At 38.7% G+C, this 24459-nt stretch overlaps 1 protein-coding gene across 11 annotated transcripts in view; it reads left to right on the forward strand.

Moving 5' to 3' along the window:
* nfixb (nuclear factor I/Xb) overlaps positions 1-24459 on the forward strand; it is a 143615-nt gene that overhangs the window by 5750 nt on the left and 113406 nt on the right. For 8 of the 11 annotated variants that reach the window (XM_026916656.3, XM_034310244.2, XM_053239050.1 and 5 more), the window contains exon 2: positions 14047-14130. In XM_026916656.3, coding sequence (XP_026772457.2) covers positions 14047-14130 — 84 coding nt within the window. Of the gene's footprint in view, positions 1-2406; positions 3317-14046; positions 14131-17469; positions 17738-24459 lie in introns of those variants that run through there. The other 3 variants (XM_053239049.1, XM_053239052.1, XM_053239051.1) reach the window with 3 other exon arrangements.

Consider the following 24459-nt stretch of genomic DNA (forward strand, 5'->3'; position numbering starts at 1 on the left):
CCAAAGACAAGATATATATATTTTGAAATAAAGAAATAAATAAAGAAACAAAGCAAGATTTTCATGTTGGCTTTACAATGTATTGTCTAATTCCGCTGGAGAGTTAATTAATTCCTCTTTAATTGTGCAGGATTGTCTAATTGGGGCTGCAAAGTGACAAAGTCGCAATTTTCTCTCTTCCTGTAATATTGCACGGCGGGAAGACAACAACAAAAAGGATTTGGTTATATGGAGAACAGAGGTGTTTAAACAGAAAATCGTTTATTTAAAAAGACAGGTAATTGGACATGTAATTGGATAACAACCTAAAAAGATTCAGTAATTTATTTGATATAAAGTATAAAGACAGTTTGAAAACCTAATGCATTAATTAATTTTAAATTATATATATATATATATATATATATATATATATATATATATATATATATAATGTCCTTCATATTTTAAAGAAAGATTCCCTCCTCCTTTTTTTAAATACTTTTCTCGAGCCAGTTGTTGTAAATATAATTTTTACTGAGATGATAGAAACTAGCAAAACTGATGATGCAGGTAAATAAAATGAAATATTGCTTATTCTAAAAGATTACTAACTCTAAAAGGGTTAACATTTTCCAGCAGCTTAAATCACTGCCGAATATTCATCTAAATACCATATCATTATAAATAAGAAAATGGAAAAAGAAAATATAATCGTAATTTGCTCTTTATTATTGAATTGTTTATGAAATATAAACAACGTGAAACGAAAAACAAAGTTTCTTCCCCCTTGTTACAGATATATATTTAGAGGAGGTCTCTTCAGTTCTGTAGGAATTCATTTGTTACTCTTTTAACTATTTGTTGTTTTCTCTTGTACAGTAAAGATTGTGGTCTAGTCTACTATGTAGTACAAATAAAGTTGGGAATGAAACTATTTTAGGCGCAGTTACATCTTTTCATGTACACATCTGCACCCAGATTATTTATTTAAAACAAAAAAAGCTTTAATTATTATTATTTCCATTAAAAATATTCGTTGGTAGATGATTAATCGACATACCAGTTATCAATAAAGCCTGTTTCTGTATGTATATATCTATCTGTATGCAATATTTCTCTAATTTCATCTTGGGATCAATAAAGTGTTATCTTATATATAATATGATATATTGTTTTGACATTTAAAATGTGCAATTCTTTCTCCTCAAGCTCACGTGCTTATGAAAAGATGATTTGATGTGTTGTGTTATTGACTTATTCTGTTTATTCTAATGAAGAGGATTTTGTGAGGTTCGTGTGTGTTACAGTTGCAGGCTTTCATGCTTTTTGTATTATAAAGGAGATATTTTCTCCAAATCAAGTGACCTGTGGCCAAAATGCGGCCTGAAGGAGCTAGATAATTATTCAAAATAAAGTTTAACTGAAACGTTCAGGAAATAACTTCATGGATATTAGATAGTGTATGGTTTCACACATTTATTATCCTGATTAATTATGTGGAATTGTGCCGATTTTAAGCAGGTGTGCTTGTGAAGGGGATTTATAAAACATTAACATTTCAAAATGTTCTTTATTCGTTTTTAACTATTGCTCCTACAGTCACTGAACAACTATTTAGTTGAGTTTTAATTTAAATGATATTGATTTATTTATTAATAAGCACGTCTCCTGTGATGGAAGGTAGCTCATTGGTGTAGCCTCTTCATTAATTCATTCAGTAATATATATATATATTTTTAGAATACTGACTACACATTTTAAAATGTGTTCTTCTTGGTATATGTATATATTTTTTTAATCTTTATTTTAGTGGCTCTCCTGCGTTGGAGCACACTTGCAGCATGCAATGCACACTTCACTGGCCATCACTGATCTTAAGACAAATGCTGCATCTGCTGATCATATTGCACTGGCCAAAGCTTCTCTCCTACACTTTTTTCAAATGTTGAAGAAATCTAGAAAAGATTTATTTAGTTGAATTTATTTGCTTAAATCCCTTCAGCAGAGTGTCGTGCACACATACAGCCCTTACAGCTTCCTGAGCATTTGAAAGGAAGCGTCCTGTGACCCGTGCAAACTCTGTGTATACTTTTCGTTCTGCACGGATTAACTTTACAGATCTTTACTTCACAGGACACTGGACTCATAATAATCACCACCTTTTGGTCCACTGATGGTATTTTTATATCATTAGTAGAGCAAAAGTTGATTATTCACGCATATGCGCTGATCTGTCGAGGTGATGACGTGTATATACATTAACCTCTCTATAGTTCCTGGAGTTCACACTTTAATATCTTTGTCATAAACTAAACTCCGAGCACTGCATTCGCTACACACATCTCTTTGCCCCCCTCTCTCTTCTCCTCTCTCTCTCTTCACCCCCCCTCTCGCTCTCGTTGTGCTTGCCATTGCCGGTGAATGGTAATCCCCTGCCCTCCATGCTTCACTCCGAGCCCGTATTTAATTCCTCTAAACCCCCCAGCTGTCGACCGGCTCACGCGCGGAAAGCGACAGACTGCGAAGCCGCTCTCGGTTATTAATAATTCACCAGCTCCTGTGCGTCTCCGGCCGCCATCACTGTTGTACCGGCTATCACGTTATTTTTCTTTCTTTCTTTTTTTTTTTTCTGGGGCAACTGCACTCCTTCTTATTTCCGATTATTTCACTGAATTTGTTTGCGCGCGATCAGAGCGTCAGTCAAAGCGCGTGTGCGTTGCGCGTCGCGCGCCCTGATTTCTGCGCCGCCGCCGTCACCGCCGCGCTCGCGCGCTCCTCGTCTCTGACTTTCCATCCGTGCGGCGAATTCAAAAGGAAGAGGAAGGGAATTGAAGAGAAAAGTGTCCGGCGAAAAGGGATGGAGATCGAGCGCTGATAACGGATGAAGTCTGGCACAGAGCGACAGGGTTTTTTTTTTTTGTAATCGACTCAAAGCGGAAAGTTGTGGCGCGGTGTTCGCCTGACTGACCGGACGCGGACTTACCTCGCCGCTTTTCACCGTTTGAGGCAAAGTAACAAAAACGCCAGAGAACAGGAACGAGACCGGAAAAAAAAAAAACACACTGGCTCGGATAAATTCCCGTAAAATCCCATTCTTCACTCGGAGTTCGCGTATCATACTAGAAGGCTACTTTAGTTTTAAAATGTTCCGTGTACCCCAGGCCGTCCCGCAATAAAGCTTCTTTCGCTTCCGGTATCATCCGAACAAACCCGAGCCGCTCGCGCTCACGCTCGCGCTCACTCTCCCACACTTTTTTGGAAACTTTTTTTTTTTTTGTCTGAAGGAGGAAAATGGGTCTTTGAGACTGTTGGCACTATTCCCCGCTCCACAATGGTACGTGCTGTGTAAATTAACACTTTGTTCTCTTTATAATAGCTATTTTAATTTTAGTAGCTTACATTCTGTAAAAATAAGGCGAAGTCACTGCGCAATTCCACTGATACTCGAATAATATTCTACTTGCTTTAAGACACTCCCAAGCTCTCTGTAGAACAGTCCAGAAAATATTTTCTTTAATGCAAATTAGGCTATGCATGATGTTGACTTGGTTAATGTTGTGTAATCAGGTTTATTTCCGCAACAATGAGCGTGATTTATTTTTTTGTTCAGAAGAAAATACTTTCTCGCTTCGGTTTTATGGGCAAATGTGCGACTACAGCAGGTCTGAGTCATGTGAATGTGTGCAGGATAGCTGCTGGCACTTCAAAAGCGCGCGCTGTCAGTGGCTTGGCATGCCTGGGGTTTGGTAATAATAAGTTTATCTACAAAGTAAACTACACAGCACCCCAAGTTGTCACTGAAGACTTGTCTAACCACCAGGAAAAACAGCTTACACTGTGGTATTTTACTTGATCCATTTGTGGTCTTGTTTGTTTAGTTCGATCTCTTAACCAAGATCAGATGGTTAAAAACAGGGGCTTGTATAAAAGCCTAAGTACATCATAAAATCCCAGTCTTCTTCAAGCCTGCTCATGTCATCATATCATACTATGGCTACTTGAATTGTGAAACATTTTTTGTTTCAGGCTATTTTTCCTCTATCACATGGACTGATCTGCCACATGCACTTGTATCCTGCCATTATTTGAAACGCTCCTGCAGTGCCGAGTGTGTCACATGTCAGCCGCCGTAGTTGAAAGGCCCGCGCTGTATTTCGATGCCGCGTGCGTTACGGACTTTTTATGAAAACAATATTAACGCACATGCCACTATTCAGAACAAACATTTCTGCATGTCACGTGTGTGCAGTCTCAATGTCAATATACTGCAGCTTATTATTATTATTATTATTATTATTGAAATTTTATTTCTCTTTCTAATAATCACTCTAGACTGTTTATTGTGGAGAAAATGGTTATCATGAAAATCACGGACTTGTTCATTTCAACTAGTGTAAAGATGCCAACAAGACCATAAAATGTAGGATGTTGACTGCACTTTAAATTAATTTCTGCTGATGGAATTATTGCAAATATTTGTGCATACAGTGCAAAAAAAGAGCACTTCAGCGAATTATTTATACTCTTCCTCAGACCCCTACAACAAATTGCTTCCTCCATACTGGAATATCAGAAGAGATAGCCAGCTTTTGAAGGTCACCAAGCTGACCCAAGACCTATAAAAAAATGTTTCTTTTAGAACTGTGTTCATTATTAACAACTCAATCTGTTAGAACCGTATGAATTATTCCCACTATTTATTATCACTGAAAACAAAAGCTGAAGTCTACATGCCAGTGCTTCAGTGTCTTTAAATCCTAATGATTTTGAACTGACTATGTGTCATTTGGCTCCGGATCTGTCTGGAACTGTGAGGAGTGATTGCATCGCCCACATTCGACTGTGTTTACTTTTGAAATATAACCTTGAAGCTGCAGAGGACCTCCAGATGGGCCAGTATATCGGCACATTAATATGGATAATTAATTGTTTACTTGCTTTTATAAATGGCACCAGGCCAAATAGGACAATCTTAAAGGAAGGGAGGGAGTATATTCAGTATTTTTCTCCACTTGGGATTAACATTTAAAAAAAAAAATCAGGGACAGAGATGCCTTTAATTACTTGTCTTCAAACAACAGTCAAAGCTATAAACTTTTGATAGTTCAAAGCAGACAGCTTAGACTATTGTAGTACTGGATACATGTCAGAATGAACCTAGAGTTGGCATGACAATATATCTTCATCAAACAGTCTTACACTTAATTTGCATCTCATCTATGTGTGTGTGATCTTAAAACAGTTTGCTTATGATTGACTTTATTATGTGGTTGCTACAGAAATATAAAAATGGCTATCTGCATTTAAAATGAGTTGCTCTGCTGTACAGTGTAACTTAATCCATTTTGAAGTACTGGGTTTGGGAGTGTTGTCAGTTGTTTAATGGACTCTTTTCCTCCTACAGTGCAAGTAAGATGTTTTTTTCTGATATTTCTGTTTTCACTGAAAGAATGTTCCCTTCTGATAACATACTAACGTCAGGGTTGCGCAAAAATTCCCCGTTCACATTCAGTCCATGAGTGAGTATTTCAGTTGAAATGGTCCCACTTCACAGCATGGTCAGATGAAATATGAATTGAAATAATAGGAAGTGGAATTTTTTTCACTGAACTTCAAAATAATTAAATGCTGAACCACAGAGGAATGCAATTAACATACATTTCATGGCAGCATATAAAATTGCCATTTATTTGAAATGTTTATTCCTATGTATTCCCTATTATGCAGAATAGGTTTTATATGAAACAACAAAAACTTGCAATGTTAAATGTAATTATGATTTATTTCCATTCATTTATTGATTAACGTTGTTACATTTAACTAACAAAAGAATATCTTTCCTGGTATACAGATGGGCCCAAGACAACAGGTGCACAGGATGCAGGTATAGCAAGTTAGTTCATGCAAGTTGAGATATGTCTTCAGTCCCACAAGACAATTGGTCAGTATCCTCTGCGTAGTCTGGAAGACTTACGTATAATGGGATCTTGTGATGTTTTTTGCCTCTGGTGTGGGGATGGTCTGACTTTTCAAGTAGGAAAAGTTTGGGATGTTTGGTTAAACACTGCTATGATTATAACTGATATTTATGTTTGGAGAGAGAGAGAGTGAGAGACTCTGTTTTTTTAGTGAGGAGATACTTGATGGTGTGCTGCTCTTCACCAATACACCAGTTCAAGACTGGCAGCCATATGGAAGAGTTCCATATCCTCCAATTTTGCAGAATGATCCTCGACTGATTTTTGCAGAAAGAACATATAAACTTCTTGTTACAAATCATCTTCACATTCATGATTGCATGGTGTAGGAGTTAAACTCACAGACGTTGGAGGCTCTTAGTTCTTCCCCTGGCATCGATTTCCAAATGGTTCCTCTTGTATGGTGTTAGGTTCATTGGATGAAAACTGGACACGGCAATGAAGCTTAGCAAAGGCATCGCTTAGGACTGCCATTGACCATAGATTAATGGTCCAAAGATTAAATACATCCTGGGAATACTCCCTAGAAGGAACCTCAGTATATTTCCATCATTGGATTTTTGCATCGGATTCATTAGGGTGACCAAGATTCAAGGGAAAGTTTCTCCTGGTGTCATTGAAAAGGAATGTTCAGCCGAATGTGAGGAAATGTGAAGGTGGATTGAAGTTCCTGTATAGGGCTCTAAGGTTTCCTGAGATTCACAACCTTTGAGAAACAAGAACTGTTTGGATTAAAATGTTTATATGGGGGAAGGAATGATGCAGTTTGAATTAGTAACCTTTCAGTTTTCTCAGTTTTCTAGTTTGACATTTGTTTGCAACAATGCCATTACAGGTCTAAAACACTGAGAGCAATAAATTAGTCCTAATCTCAGTCTAAAGCAAACTTATGTCTATATGCCAGCCAGTACGGTGGCAATTTAATGAATAAAAAACGATTTTCATTACTGCCAACCTTTAAATCCAGATAAGGTTGAGAACTGCTTATAAATGTGTGGAGCCATCAGAAGCTGTGGCAGTTTGAATTTCTGTTATTTACTGACAGAGAATATGACTGTAAATGCAAATTAGAGGTCAAAAGCTTAGACCAGACATTTTGGAACATTTAAGTTTTTCCTTTAAAGGCTGTTCTGGTACAATAATATTAGGTATATACAGTAATTTGTTTCCTTTTGGTGCAGAATATTAGTGTTAATTCAAGATGTTACAACCCTAAAAAAAAGAACAGGTACTGGATAATCACACACTTAGGGTATGGTCTAAGAATGTAGAATACATCATTTGACACAGCTTAGATCTTCTTCAAATGACAGCTAGTCCTTAGCATTCTGATAATGCTGTTATTTGAGAACATCCAGACTGAGGCTTTCTGATGTGTAGGCTGCTTGTGCACATCAAATATTGCCTAATAAACTATGGCGTGAATGCTTTCCTGTCTGATTTTGGAGACAACTATGGGTTACTCTCCATAATCGCTAATGTTAAACCCTTTGAGTGCAGATACAGCCTCTTTCACTCTTAGTCTGCCCTTTCCTCTTTCTTAGAGTGAGCAATAGTGTACTTCATGTACAATCCTCATTACAGATTCCCAAATTATGCTTCCTCTCTCTCAGGCATAGGATCAACAGAACCAAATCCCCAGAATAGCAAATATGAAGTACTGAAGTACCTGAATATTCACACAATATCCTGAGGAGGTGATACCATGGAACTGTATTTATGCTCGCAAACATCAGATGTGTGTCCTGAAATCTGTGAAAGGCAATTTTTTCAGTTTATTGTACTGTAGAAATGTGGAGGTTTGGAGCCAGTGTCCATAGTAGGGTCCACAGCTGATACAAGGACAGGACCTGAAACTTGCATTTGAGACAGAGGTAGTGAAAAAGCCTGGAACTGATTCTGGATAAAGACTTTGACCAACACTGGAGAATGAATAGATGTGGTGAGGAAAGGGAGGAAACAGATTTTTACTGACACAGGGTCTGAGAGAAGGAGCAGGGCATGTGAGCGGTGCTGGTTGAGCACAAGCTTGTAATTGAAACAGCACAAGGAGCAAGACCTGTGAGCAACACATGGAAATGAAGAGGACCTGTGACATATTGGATATACTTTGGCTAAAGCACAGTATAGCATCAGGTCCTGGACCTGAACGTAAAATATGGGTCTGGCCCAGGGGTCAGCAACTGGCTGACTGGGTTCCGAATGCGGAACCATAAAAGTATTTCCATGTACTTGAAAAAACTCTGTTACAGAGCTGGTAAATGTATGAAAAATGGCCATAGTTCAGCGACTCTAGTTTTCTAAATATGAATAATCACAGCTAGTAGATCGTCTGGACACCTTAGCATGGCACCCATATGAGGGTTTTCCCCAAATTGTTGCCACAAAGTTGGAAGCACACAATTGTGTAGAATGTCTTTGCATGCTCTATCATTACAATTTTTCTTGACTGGAACTAAGGGGCACAAACATGACAGCATGACACAAAGCGAGCTCCATGAAGACATGGTTTGCCAAAGTTGGAGTGGAAGAACTCCAGTAGCCTGCACAGAGCCCTGACCTCAAACCCACTGAACACCATTGAAATGAATTGGAATGCTGATTGTGCCCCAGGCCTCATTAATACTTTTGTGGCTGAATGGGCATACTCCAAAATCTAGTGGAAAGCCTTCCCAGAAGAGTGGAAGTTATTATAACAGCAAAGGGGGACTAAATCTATAAGGGGATGTTCAAAACACTTGTGATGTACTAAGGAGCTAAGTTGCCAAACTTCCAAAAGTTCCATCATACTAGTCACTGAAGGGTAATATCCCTTGATTTGCCAGTGTTGCATGCCATTGGATCCACTGTGTTTGGCGTAGTCTCCTGTTACATGGAAGGCTTTGGGTAGTGACGTGGGTCCTCTTGCAAAATTGTATTCAAACATTTCCTAGAATCATTGTCAGAGATCATAGCCTGGGTCCAGAATACTATACTATAGGTACCAGGAAATATGACTCGGAATTGCTGTAGAAATATACAAGACTATGTAAGGGGCAGAAGGAAAACAAGCAGCTTGATTAGTGAAGGAATACGTTTTCAAAAAGTGATACTAAGGGGCCATGAAAAGCATGACATTATGGGGTAACCAAAGACCAAATATGGAAAGTGGGAAGCCACATGGACAGCTCTAGGGGTCAAATCTCAGGTGATCATCCTAGCAATTTTCCTTTCAATTCTGTAAAACTTTCACACTCAAAACCCAGACCATTTTGACAGGTAATTTTTTGTGTCATTTAAAATTGCAGCTTTCAAATGTTTTTTTTTTAACCTCATTTGCATGTACACATTTTCCATGCACATGATGTATATCAACCTAGGAAATGGTGGCTCAGTGATTAAAGCTTTAGTCTACAGTTGTGAGTTGTCAACTGTTTGTCGTTTTCGATAAAAGCATCAGCCAAATGAGTAAATGTAAATAACAAATTTCACATACAGTGGATTTTGTGAAATCTAAGTTTCAAACACTTGAGTTTTTGTAGCACTTACATCTTCCTTCTCTTCTCTCTCTACACAGCATTCTTAAGTCTACTGGTGATTCACTTATTTGAGGGAAAAAAATGTCCTCCACCATCTCCTTAATTTTGGAATTGCTTCAATTTTCAGCCATTTCTCATCTTCTTCTTTTTTTTGACTTGAGACTTTTATACTCTTTTCGGGTAACATACTGATTTCTGTTCACACGCGAGCCCTTCTCCTGATAACCTCCCAATAACTGTACTAAGTCTCATCCCAGTCAATTGCCTTGTCAGTCTTTCAGAGACTCAGGCTTGTGTGTTCCATAGTGTTCCGTGAAAGCTTTTGGATATCCAGTGCAATTTTTATTGTGCATAATACTTCATGATCGGAAATTACTGCCAATATAGACCACAATGCTTATACAGAAGGCAATTGTAACAGCATTCCCTGCTTCAACAGCCTTGCCAACAAACAATAAGCAGTCTCCCACCGACACCTCCCCCTTTCTTTTGCTATTATATCCCCCACTCCGCTCATTTTCCTTTTGCCCTCTCCTCCAGAGATGTAGGTATGAAATATCATATTTTTCCAGTATTTTTTCCCTGAAGTGGCCCTGGCAAATGTTCACACAGCATGCGTTTCTCCTTTCATATACTCCCCCCAACTCCACCATTTTTAATAAACAAGTTCGCCCCCCTCCCTTTGCCTTTGATGTATTTGCCATATTACCTGTTAAGTCTAGAGAGAGTTAATGGGTGTGTAGGTATCCTGTGGATTCCCAGTCAACCTCTTCAAATATGCAAAAAAGCACAAGAGGACCACAGTGGTACTGATTGTTTTCAACATGATGGCGATGTTGAAGTTGAAGATGTTATGAGAAAATATTCACAAGGAAGGGGAACATTTTGCTGTATTTTAGTCTCACGGGCTGTTGTGTGTGTAGCAAGCCCGATGTAGTAAAGAGATTATGAACAGATTTGTGATTTATTCAGTGCCCTCACTGAGTGCCCAGTAGGCCTCGCTGTAATCCACATCTATATAGTGTAACGTGAATCAATGTGTGTGAAAGTATACTGAAGTAAGAGAATAATCACTAATCTGCAACATTTAAATACATTTTAATTACAGCATTCACTGCAAAATCCCAGTTTGAATCCCTAGGACATACAACATGTGGAGATCCAAGGGGCAGACTCCATCCTTTTGAAGACTTATTTAGGTTGTAAGCCATTTGAATGCATCTTTGTGGTCATAACGTGAATTTAGAGAGGCTGTTTTGCTCAGGCTGTAAGGATTGGCCATTATATATAACAAAAAAGGCTACCATATATAATTCATACAATCCTCCATAAAAATGTACAGAAGGGGAAAAGCAGGACAGTACTAGAGGGAACAACATCAAACAATCAGCAGAGACTCAAACAAATGATGCGCCTTTTAAGTGTGAAGGCAATCTAGGACGGAAAGACAGAGAGAGAAACTGTTGTATGGCAGTTAACTGGCCACTTTATTAGGAACACCTACTCATTCATGCAATTATCCAAACAGCCAATCATGTAGCAGCAGCACAATGCATAAAATCATGCAGATACAGGGCAAGAGCTACAGATAATGTTCATGGCAAACATCAGAATGGGAAAATATTTTGACCGTGCCATTATTGTTGGTGCCAGATGGGCTGGTTTGTGTATCTCAGTAACTGCTGATCTCCTGGGATTTTCACACACAACAGTCTCTAGAGTTCACACAGAATGGTGTGAAAAACAAAAAACATCCAGTGAGCCGCAGTTCTGTGGGCAAAAAACGCCTTGTTGATGAGAGAGGTCAGAGGAGAATTGCCAGATTGATTTTAGCTGACAGAAAGGCTACGTAACTGACAGAAAAGCTATGTTAACTACAGTAAATAACTATTATTTATAACCGTGATAAGCAGAAAAGCATCTCAGAACGCACAACATGCTGAACCTTGCCTCATGTAAGAAATATATGCAGTACTTCCCAAAAGACAAGAGATGCTTTATTAATGTGCAGTTCATAAAAACAAAGATAGTAACTTCCAAGGTGAGGAAGAATTAACCCATAATTATATCTGAGTATTTTTTTCTCTTCTAAAATCGACAAAGCATCAGACAATAGACAAAGCAATATACTTTATAAACTCGCCTGTTTTAACATTAACCTTACATAAATCCTTCATTAGGGGGCACGGTGGCTTAGTGGTTAGCATGTTTGCCTTGCACCTCTGGGTTTGGGGGCTCAATTCCTGCCTCTACCTTGTGTGTGTGGTGTTTGCATGTTCTCACTGTGCTTCAGGGTTTCCTTTGGGCACTCTGGTTTCCTCAATATTGATTTATCATGTTAAAATTTACTACTTATTAACAATGTCTGCAGTAGGAAGTACTCACCGGTATGAAGTACCAGCGCTCCTATATTTTACTCTTTCAAGTAAAACCTGTAATTTTTTGTTTGTTTGTTTTGCCATACAGGTACTCATAATCTCCCAATACACCACTTTACCTGTGCCTAGCTGTTCTTAGCTGTGCCTAGCCAAATATCTAGCTAATAATAACAGTATTCGTGGCTACCCAAACTCATTTCATTGTCTCCTGGATTAATATAAATCAAACTTCATTACCGAGCTTGGATGCACATTGCAAAATCTGTTTGTGGACAGCCATGGGCTACGTCAAATTCTTGGATGTTTATGTCTAGCTAGCAATCTTACCTTTTTTGTAGGCCTGTCTTTTTTCTCTACTGAAACACTTCTCTGCAGTCCTGCACTATAAATTTAAATAATGTGGATAATTTTAATATATTTGAATATTTCGATGTCTTATTACAATATATTGTGTTTTCTTGACTGTATCTTCTTTATTAATGTAATATCCAGTATATTTCAACCATTCATGATTTAGTCTCTTAATCACTGTAGAGGTTCAAAATTACCGGATGAGTTACTAAAACTGTAACACGTGCACCAACATTCCAAAAAGGGGAGTACATGAATTTTGGTTTTTTACATTAAGCAATGCTTATTAGCTATACCTAATAAATAAATTTTTGCTAAATAATTATAAACCCAAAAATAAATATATACTCAAATTGTCTTAGATACTCATTCAGGGGAAAGCATCATATATAATTGTGTTTTCATCCTTCCAATTTATAACTTGTTCTTCAAGAAGTGACACTGCAATATGCTGGTGATATGAATTCTGGTTTGTTTGTTGACTGCATGAAAATGCTTACAGAATTAATTAATAGAAGTTGATCTGGGCCATGTCCTCTGGATTTTTCAGTCTATTAGAGATGACTGAGTTAGCAAAGAAAGCAATACTTCCTCAAGAAAATGAGGTATGTGTATGGATACATCCTAATTTCTGAATAATGCTCTATTGTGTAGATGAGAAGTACTCGAGTGTTATAATGTCGGCGTGCAGTTTAATCAGTTTGCCTTTGAATGCGTATTTAGACATTCATAACTCTGTAGAGGCCTGAGAGAGTGAAAGGGAAAGTGCCTGTAACCACTCATTGCTGTGGATATGAATAGCTTGTGTTGCAGCCACAGCTTGGTTAGCCAGTGTCTGGGACTTATTATAGTGCTGTGTGTGTGTGCGTGTGTGTATGAGTGTGCGCGTGCATGTCTGTTATTTTAATGCTATGTCTATTTATGCCCGAGCACTAAACTTTTCTATATGCGTATGTTCAACTTTGATGCACATTTGATTGGTTAAATTCAGTGATTTTATGGCCTCAGTCTAAAGCTGAGTTTCGTCAGAGATTTTCTTGTATAATGAAATAAGTATGGGTGTGTGCTTACACACAATTCTGTGTACTTATGTGGGACAACTTTCCTGCTACACACACTGATCATATAACAGTGTAATTCAGTGGGCAAATCCTGAGACTCACTGCTGCTCACAGACACACCGTATATCCTGGTCGTGGCTTTATTCCATGCTTTTCTGTGTGATTTAACATGATTCCACTAATGGCTAAAATGGGAATGGGGAGCGTATTCAGCCCTTGGTCCCAGCAAGGCTCTTCCCCAGCATACAAATGAACTGGCATGAATGGGATCAACACTCAGGGAAAACAAACCACCTTGACGGTCGATTAGGAAGAAAGGGCCCGCTGTGTGAGTGCTGGGGTGCCCAATAAGTCACAGACATACTGGAAAGTCAGCAGGTGTGGACCGGGACCAGTCGGGATCTCTGGTCTGGCTGAGTGTGGCAGACACGGTGGTATTGAGGGGCTATTTCGAAACAAACTGAGACAGACATGCACAGAAACTCAAGCACCTGGGCTGTAGAGCACAAAGCCCGCTTGCAGTGTGATGTCTTGTTAAATGGGTGGTTCTATTCAGGGTGGCTGTTTAAATGCAGAGAAATAATGCAGGAAGTGTCTTCATTGGTAACTGCAAGATAATTATAGAAAAAATGCTGTTAAGTTTTGCTTAACTTGAACTTTTTTCCTCAAATTTCTTTGGAATCAAAACCACAATCATATTCAAGATAATACGTTATAATGACAGTGTTGTAATGATGATGTGTGACTTTGTTTTTTTTTTTTTTTTTTTACATTTCAGGCTACCGAAACGTTTCTGGTGAATGAAGACCCGTCCAGAGGTCCTGGGATGCCGGAATGCTTTGTTGTGTCTGATTCCTACCGGGTATGCCTCATTATTACTATTTTCCCTGTTACTGCAGTTCTTATTATCCCTATTGTTGTTATTATTGATTTGTTATTTGTGTCAGCCATAATTACAGTGACGGACAGTGCACTTTTATACTCTTGTTAATTGCGCCACAATCATAATGTCATTCACAGCTCTCCTCAGCTGCAAGCCATTACCGTCATTATTTCCACACTCACTTTCGGGGGAAAAAAAGAAACCTTACAACTCTGCCGAAGCCCTGCTCTCTCGTGGGAATGAAAATTATAACGATAATGTGCAGCGCACTTGTATAAAATGAGAAGCCCACAGTGAGAGAGGGGAGGGAATGAGAGACGAGGGGGTTCTAAAAACTACTACATACAGCCGAGAAAAAAAAAAAACAGCGCTTAGCTTTTAAAAATTCCGCCCTGCAAGCTCATTTGGATTTACGGCAATGAGAGTAAAATAAAATGGCCATAAAAATAGAAGGATGGTATAAAGAGATGGAGGGAAGGAGGGATGGTGCTAGGAGTCTGTGGATGACTGAAAATGAGATTGTTAATGAGCTGGGAGCTGGTTTTCTGCTCTTTGTTTCTTTTTGTTTCCAGCAGGCAGCTTTTGCCAAGTTTCTCAAAGAAAATCTGGCTTGCTCCAACGTATCGAATGTCTCGGGGTGCAGAGACTAGCTGAAAACGGAGGGAAAACAGGAAAACATGATTGGTGGGAAGAATGGGAAGAGGCGGGGCATTTAAAAGCCATATTGGATATCAAGAGATAGCCACGAGTTTGCTGACAGTCTGAGAAAATTTGTGAAAATAATTTAATCTTCCCTATTCTGATCTGTTCACTATATTACACTTTTATCACGTCTTTTATCAGTATGACAAGCCCTTTTACTGAAACCCCCTATAATGATTGGCCCATTGTTCTCAGATCACCAGGAGCTTTTTTTAGTATAGTGTGCAAGACTTATTCTAACAGTTAAGGTGAAGAGATTAACTGTAATTCAGTAAATGTAACACCTTGCAGATGCTGGCTGCAGCATGCACATAACTGCTGAGCAATCACAGTTTAATGCACAACAATGTGTGCGTTTTTGCCTCGTAAGAAAGATGGCTGACTGCTCCTAATCGAGGCCCGGCATATGGTTTAGCCATGTGTTAGTAAACGAGTGTTTCATTCTCTCTGACCGCTAAACATCGGGCTCATTTAGGAAGTGATGCTACATGAGCGCTCCTAAGTGTTGGGTGAAATGTAGGAAAATCTCCTTCCTTAATCTCCCTTAGCCTGGTTTTGTCTTTTGCCACAAAAATGCTTCGTTATTTACAAGTGGCAAAAGAAATAATATTCTCCCACGGTCTCTAGTGTGTTTAGAACATCTCAGTGCTTTGAGATGGTTATCCGCAATAGAACATATGCCCTATTTAGGGCCACTTATGTACGCAATCTCAAGGGTCAAGCATGGTCACTGTTGTTGCCAGTGACCGCACACCAATACCGACTTTCAATCAAGTACACTATCTACAGCTGATGTGGTTTGACCTAACCCATGCCACACACACAACACACTCACACACCCTCTCAGTCTTTCTTCTGCCGTTGACCGACTGCTCCCTCCATCGTTCCCTCTCTCCTTTGGCTGTGTGCGGTAATTGGCCACACAGCGCTGGCTTTGCTCGTTGTTTCCCCTGCAGTGGCTTGTGGTGGTGCTGTGCAGGCAGCAGGCCTCATAAATCCCGAGGCCTCGGCTGTCAGTTCCAAACTTCAGCTCTGCTTCCCCACAATGACTTCACCCCCACTAAGCCTCCCCACCCAGGCGCAGCCTCCCCAACTTCACTTTCTTTCCATTTTACTGCCTGTGTTAATGTGTACTGCATGGAGCAATGAGGAGTTTAGGATTTTAGAAGCACTCACAATACTATTATTAGGTGTGTATGTCTGTGCACACCTGACATGTTTTGGGTCTTTCAACGTCTGATGAAAGTGTGCCTATACTACAGTTTTTTTTTTCTACTATAACTTCCAAGTGTATGTATCTGTCAGGGTCATACTCTTAAATCTCATTTGCAAAGTGGGATTCTTCGCATTCTATTTTTTCATATTATGCATCTTGTCAACACATTTTGTGTAGACATTATACAACTTTCTCACATTTTACTAGCTATTATACACAGATACGTATCATATAATGACCTTTTGTATATCCTTTTGTATATTTAAATAAATTCACATGGTGTATAGGTTTAAGACAGTATGGCCTACAACTGTTCTGTTATTAAGATCAATGCTTACACTCTCGACACATGTAGCAAGAACTTTACCGTACTTGCATGACTCTTATCTAACTGAAAAAAAAAAACAAAACAGTAATATACATCTATGTGAAATTAAATGGCAGCCCACAATATGCCTGGAGCATGATTTAACACTTGACTAGATGACCAGTTTTGCTCTTTTTCTCCTTCATTTTAGCACAAATGGAACACAATATGACACAAAAGCAGTGTGTTATTAATTGACACATCATTTTTGACATCTTCTTAAAGATGAAAATTGCCTCAGACATCATTTCCTTCTATATGGCTGGAAACAGAACTAAATAAAGAGCAGAGTTTACACATTGTATAACATCCAGGTACATTAGCCTACAGGCCAATCTGTTTTTTTTTTTTTTTTTTTGGCATGCTGTAGTCTTGAGCCATGCGTTTTATTCTTTATTTATTTATTCATTTATTTTCCCCCTTTTGTTACAGTAACTGAAATCACAAACTGTCCTTATCAAAGATATTGTATTTATTTTAGAGTTTGTATAGCTATTATCCTATTTGCCTGGTCACTTGAATCGAATGAGTTTAATCCAAACCTCAATAACTCAAACATGTAGAATGCAATAATATCAACTTGACTCAAATGACAATTTAAAAAAAAAATAAAAATTGTTCTGAGTGGAAATAAACCGTTCAGGAAACCCTCAAAACCCTCATTCCCTCCAACAAACACCCAGAATATGACTGTACACATACTATTTGAATAGTTGGATTATTTTTGTACTGAGGAGTCTGTGGGATTAGAGTTAAAGGGCTTGAGAACTTCTGATCTAGAGGTAGATTAGTGAACTCGGGTGAGGTTGGTTAGCAACTCGTGCTCATAGCATTTGAACAAAAGCTGCAGTAAGGTATCTTTATAAAGTCACTTCAGCTCCAGCACGACGTTGATTTAACCGTTTGCTGTTGTGTACTCAGGGAAAGCATGGGGGAGAGAGAGAGAGAGAGAGAGAGAAGGAGAAAGGAAGTCAGAGGAGGGAGGGAAGGAGGGAGGGAGGGAGAGGAAAAAGTTCCCTCTCTTCCAAACTTTAGTGTGTGTGCGTGTGTGTGTGAGTGCGCGCGCGCGGGTGTGTGTGTGTGCGTGTGCATGGTGCCTGTGTGTGTGTGTGTGTGTGTGTGTGTAGCTTTCACTTTGAGTCGCCTAGGCGGGGTTTTTAGCAGTGCGGCGTGGAGGGAGCGAGGCAGCGCGGCGAACTTGCAATGCAGCGACCGCGGCCGACTGCCTTCCATCTGCAATAAGCTCCGCGAATTCACTCTCTAACGCAATAACCATGTACTCCCCGTACTGCTTAACACAGGTAAACACCATGCTCACTGTTGTTTTTTTTAATATATATATCTGTCTGGCTTTCTGTTGATCTTTTTTTTTTTTATTATTTTTCTCCCCTCCCCTCCTGTGTCTCCCCTTCGTACCTTTTTGCGACTGGGTTATTCTTCGTGATTATGGCGCTCGAGCTCGGGTGTCGTTTTGCACTGACTCGGTTCAACTGACTCGCTTCTTTTCCACTTCTAACACTTTAATAAGTTTCGGGAGGCGTTTCGCTGTAACGCGCCTGGGAGAGAAAATGGCGCGTCGCTCGATTCTGTTTCATATTTTTAAAAAAAGGAGGGAGAAGAGGATGAGGAAGAGTGAGAGTACAACCAGGCTTTAAAGTTACAGCTCGTTTTTTAGGGGTTTAACTTCAGCAGAAAGTGTGTAATGAGTCAAAACGCAAGGCTTTAGCAGATCTCAGATCAGTCTGGGATCGAATGTGCTGGATTGTCAGTCTCTTAGATAACTAACTCATTGCTGTATTTTTTTTTTTTTTTTTGGACAAGCCAAAGGTCACTGTCACTGTCGCTCTATAACCGGGAAAGTCTGACAGCTTATTATTATTATTATTTTTATTTTTTTGGCACACAAAATAATGAATGGTGCATTGCATTTCAGGTGATTGAAAAGTTTTGTTTATGACTTGTAATGACCAGCTATTGTTTTATGCAAATACAAAATGAATGAACTGTTACATGCTTCCATGCATTCCCATAATGTCATAATTTTTAAATCAGGTTTTGGATGAAATTTAAATGCGTCTGTACACAGAAAGAAAGAATTCTATGGTTTGAGCTGGAAAAATGTGGGATCCATCTCTATTACATATACAAATATATGATATGTAGTCCATGCACGAACAACTGTGCTCTTTATTCTGATTACTCTTATATGGTGCCAAGTTCTTTCTAACTGCTTATTTTATTTATGACTTTGAATATTTTGATGTGTGTAGCTAAAATGTGAAGCGGTGCAAGTTCTTGAGCTTACCCCAAGACACACACAGTGTTTTATTTTTACTTTTCACAATTAATGCATTTGATTTCTATGAAAGGAAATGAATCCATACGCACAAGGTATAAAAGATACACTGCAATTATTGTTGATGATAAGCACTTGTTCATAGACAAAATGTTTTAAGGAATATATATATATATATATATATATATATATATATATATATATATATATATATATATATATATATTATTTTTAACAACTAATTTTTTAATTCTTCTCACAGGTCTAGTCAATGGACTGGGCTTCTTCTTCAGCCCTGTCATTTAATACCATTTTGCACTTATTGTTTAACTTATTTATTAGTTATTACATAGTCTAGTAATTTATTACAGTTTATTGTTTTGTATTCAAGTAGCATTACACAAAATTATCTGAAAACTAGAAGATATTTATTATTGCAGCAGATTAACATCAGATTATTAACGATGCTTTCCGCTCTCCATTCAAATACTGCCAAAATGTAATTTCCTTTTCTTCAAAAATGCAGCATAGATGTACTTTCCCTCCCTTTTTTTAAAAAAAAATATAGACCCATATTTGTATTTTAGTATGCTTGAAGTGTACAGAATGATCTTAGAGTTATGACTGTGAATTTTCGAGGCAAGTGTGTGTAGGGCAGACGGCTGAGGTTTACACGTGGACAGACCACAAACTGTCTGTTTTCCTGAGAAATGCCACAGTTATCCAAATACCTCCATGTAACGTCTTCTTTTCTGTCAAGCAGAAAGCGAGCGCTCTCCTTCATCAACTTTTCTAAACACTTTTATACACTTTGTCTGGGTTTAGACCTGAAATAACAGAGTCACCGTGCTTGGGTTTTTCCTGCCTAACTCAAGTGGTTGTACTTGTATTTAACTGTTCTGCTTGCATTTATCAGAGCTGCCGCATTTTTTTTTACTGCACAGCATGTGGGACAAATTGCTGCATTTCGGCACATGCACAACAGCTTTATGAAGATTTACTGCACAAATTTAGGTCATTTTTAGGGATGCTGGTTTATTCCTGCAAAGACGGACCGTTGTGTCCATATGATGTGTAATTTCTTCCTGATTTTACAGTGGTTTTATTAAAACAGTTTTGCTCACATGCCTCTGTTGCCAGTTCATTTGGTTAGCAGGCTGTGGTCTGTTTTCTATTTCCAAAACGTATAACAATAGTTAGCATACCAATTGAGTGAAACAGTGTAATTCAGCAGTGAATAATTCCTTTTTTTATGGCCACGATCAGCTGAAACGGGTAATAGGTGCACTTGCAGTTAGAGGTAACTGCACAGAGTCTCAGTGTTTAATCAGAGGTGCATGTCTATAGGTAAATAAGAGGAAAATTAAGGTCATATACATTTGCTCCATCGCACGTTTATTCCGACGAACTGTGCACAGGCTGGACATTTAGCACACGTTTCGTTTTGGGAGTTTTTCTAGCTTGGGTTTTGTTTCTGTAAGCGGATCAGGGCAGATTTATCTCCTGTGCCTGAAATCCACATATTTACCAGCTTATGTTTCATTGAACCCTTAAGTTCCTCTGCTCCAGGTGAAGCGGCATTAGTGAGTGAAATCAAACTGGAAAAATAAATATACAATATTATAACATTACCAAATGGCCTCCAGCTTCTCCTGGCATAGACCAAGACTTTTTTTTTTCTTTTCTAAAGGATGTAGAGAGAACTGCTGTGCATGCATTTTTTTTTTTTTTTTTTTTTTGTATTTCTTTCTCCCCTTGCTCCTTTAACATTTAGTAGCCTTGAGGTTTTCTCAGTGTAATGTAAACCAGCTTTATGTAAAGGCTCTTGATTTAATAAATGTCCATCATTAGCACTACTCATCATCATTATAGTGTAACGCGGCTATGCTGCAGTCTGAAGGCATTATAGAGCGCGCGCTCTTTCCATTAATTATATACAGTAATTGATAACAGAGGCGGCGGCCAAACGCGCACGTGCTGCACACACGCACTTCTGAAGGCATCCTAAGCGAGAAAGAATTTTGGAGTGGCACTAAACTTTTCTTCAGTGTGTGTGCGCGTGTTTGTGTGCATGTGTGTGTGTGTGTGTGTGTGTGTGTGCACGCTTCTCCCCCCCACCCCTGCAGAAGCGCTCGCGACTGTGCGGCTCTGCTTGTGGACTTTCAGAGGCTTTGCGTTTTGCGTGTTTGCTTAACAATAAAAAAAAAAAAATCCGATCTGTAATAAAGCCAGAGATGACCGGGTGTAAACAGTGGAGTGAATAATGGGGCCGGGATAAAAGCTTTTCTGGACTACAGTGCGGTCAGGATTGCGGGGGATCTGCGCATGATGGAGATTAGGAAATGCCAAAATTCACATGCATGCACTTGAGTGGTTAGAGGCGAGATGAACTTCCGTCTGCGGTGCTGGAAGATATCTGAATAATAATAATAATTTAAAAAAAAATGCAATCAGGGTATACAAAAGATCCATTGTTGCTACAGCGTAGAGCATACTTCTCATTTTAATCTCCCGTTTATTTCCAGCAATTTTGCAGAAGTCTTTTAAATAATCTCCTGTTATACAATTATACTTAATATATAAATAAGAGAGCTCGGTATATTTCTGTTATGCATTAATTAAACGTCTATTGGCTCCTTCATCCTTCTTTCAAACATAAGTAAATAAATAAATAAAGTTAAAAAAATGTGCATTCACATCTTTCCAGTGTTTAATAGCTTGGCATTTGCTTTGGTCTTAAACAAGGCTGCAAAGGAAATTAGTCATATTCTCATTTCTCACTTCATTAATACCATTAATATTATACTATAATTATTAATATTAACACTATCAGTGCTTGACTTTTTTGCATAGGTTGTGTTTTAAGGTCTTTGTAATAATTAGTGTAATTTCTATAGTTGTATATGTAGGAATTTGGCTCATAAGTAGGATACTGACCTAAGCAACAGGTCAGCCTACATAGGTCACATGTTTTTAACCTGGATTAGTACAATTGTTGCATAATGCAAATAATACATAATATATAATATTATATAAAACTCTTGTTGGCTATTTTGCTGTTTTTTCTTCCAGTTTTCTTGCAGTTGTGCATATTATTTTCACTGTAATTTTAAGCAAATCTTTTTAAACAGTTTTCTTACTCCAATAAAATGAGCCTCAGTTAGAATTTTTTTTTTTTTGCTACTGTGAAGTGTTTAAGTGCTGAGAAGATGGCCATGTCAGATGAGATTTACACCACAAAAATAAAATTAGGCTTCAGGAGTCTCAGGAACATCTCGTAAAGGCCTGCTAATTACTTGTACAAACTTTTACAGCTGTCTCGGCTTGAAATTATTAGACCACAGTTGTCCAACTCTGATGCCATTTAAGTTGTTTTAAAAGGGCGCAGCCTGCTAATGTTCCTGTTCAAAAGAAAGTTCTGTAATTAGTATCACTAAGGCTATGACACATTGTAAACATTCCCACTAAGGAAGAACTTAAATTACAGTACTGGTCTAATTAAAATAATAATTTACAATTACTGTGTCCTGTAAGGTTCTACTTATGATACCTTGCAATTTTGCAATTGCTGTTTAGCCTGTGATTCAGTATTGATCACTGCAGAATGATTTATAGAGTCATTTAGTCAGTACCTGGAAGAAATGTTGGCCGATGCATGATAAACTGCGCTTAAATGGATATTCTTGACTGTGGTCATCCAACTCCTATAGACTTCCTCTGAAAACTACATTTAGTCACATTTGCCGAGGTGAATGTTAAATCAATCTCCAGCATCCCTGCTCGCTCTCTCTCTCGCTTCCCAGGCCTGGAAAATGATTTGAAACAGCTGTTCAGGGGATTAAAATCTGATGAAACCACGGTCTGAACAAACAGAATTGTTGGACATTTTCGAATTAAAGTCACAAACACATACACACACATTCAGCACTGTTCGCTTGTAAATTCACAAATATTGCTATACATCGCACTTATTCACTCATTCGCTGCTTTTTAGTTCTTCTGCATACAGGCACAATGGCAAAGCAGCGGACCAGTGCCTTAATGCAGATTAGGCCCATGTGGCGTTATCACGGGATTGGTCAGCATTGCAGTTTGCTAGTTTTTTGACTGGAACAGCAATTTACATTTGATCGTTTTTTTTTTTTCCTCAGCAACTCAGTAGAACCTGTCGACTGATTAGTACATTGGTAGCAAATTTTGAACAGAAAGAGAACCACACATTTTACATAAGGAATACATAAGGTTTTGTACAACAACAATAGTAATAATAATAATAATAATAATAATAATAATAATAATACACTGTGTTCCATAACCATTTTTTTCCTCAAATACAATGTAAAACTGATTCACAAATGGAAATCTACCAATATTGTCCTGTTTACCAAAAGCACACAGCATTATGATTTTATGTGAAATGCAGAAAGGTATTGTGATTGGACTTGAGCAGATATTGGCAGTACTAAGTTAGGCTCATTGCTGTAAAGGGACTAATGGATGACTATAATGGCAGTGGTGCAACAGGACACTGTGTTCCTTTTACTTATTCATCCCTCTCGAGCCCCCGTTGTCTTCTACACCCAATGGCTTCTCCTCCTGCTCGCTTTATGCAGATTATTAACAGCAACATCTGAGGTATTCTGGTGCTCCTGGTCTTGAAATGACTAGCTATTTATAAAGATGGCTCTTTAATTTGCATCATTTCATTCAAATAAATCATTAACTTGATTTAGTTGCTCTTAGTACTGTCAATAAACTGCTCAGGGACATTTTTAAATGTACCTATCTGAATGGACATTTACAGAGAGCAATACAAGGTTTTATTTTTATTGGGTAATAAATCCTAAAGACCTTTTGTTGTTTTGCTATCACTGTGCTGGTTGCAGGAACTGTGTGGCCTGAATTTGGCTGAATGGTGTTGGCTGAAGGGAATTAAAGATCAGGATTAAAGACTATTTAGTGTTTTTCTCTCAAGCTGTATGCAGAGAGGCCGAATCGATCGCTTCTTATTCGCTATCTGCACAGCTGTCCCAGTATCCGTGGAGAATGGATTCCTGCTGCTATTGCCATGGGAGTCTCCAGCCAAGAAGAATAGGAGGATATCCAGTGTGTGTGTGTGTGTGTGTGTGTGTGTGTGTGTGTGAGTGAGTGTGTGTGAGTGAGTGTGTGTGTCCTCCTCCCTTCCCCTTCGCTCATGTCACTCCTGGCACGGATTAGGCCTTGGCAGAGCCCTGGCAGTGCCCGTAGCTCCACTGCGGCTCTGCGGTTGCTGATATGTTGTGCTGTTGCCATGGTTATGGAACACACACTCGAACACAAGCGCAAATTACATAATTGAGGCTGCATATACATAAGCCACAGAACGTATTTTTTCCCTCTTTTTTGGATGGAAAGCAAGTAAACGATCAGAGCTGATCAGAACCAAGATCTGTGGGAAAACAGTGAAGGCCTCTTGTAATGGCGCAGACCAAATGGCGTCTCGTTGCATCTGTTTGATAAAATGGTAAGGGCCTTCGGTAACGTCAGACGAGGCCTCGTACCATGTATTTAATCTGATCAGCCATCAGTATAAATGCTGCAAGGTCTTTTGGCCTGTTTTTGATGCATTTTAACTGTTTGGTCTGGTTTGTTAGTTTTCTTCGTTGAGTGAAGAGGATCTCTGAGTCGGAGGGTGTGGACATTTACACCGGGTGGCTATGCCAGGCTTGGCGTTGCTTTGGCGGAGCA

This window comes from Pangasianodon hypophthalmus, chromosome 13 (genome assembly GCF_027358585.1).
Source record: "Pangasianodon hypophthalmus isolate fPanHyp1 chromosome 13, fPanHyp1.pri, whole genome shotgun sequence".
Classification (NCBI taxonomy): domain Eukaryota; kingdom Metazoa; phylum Chordata; class Actinopteri; order Siluriformes; family Pangasiidae; genus Pangasianodon; species Pangasianodon hypophthalmus.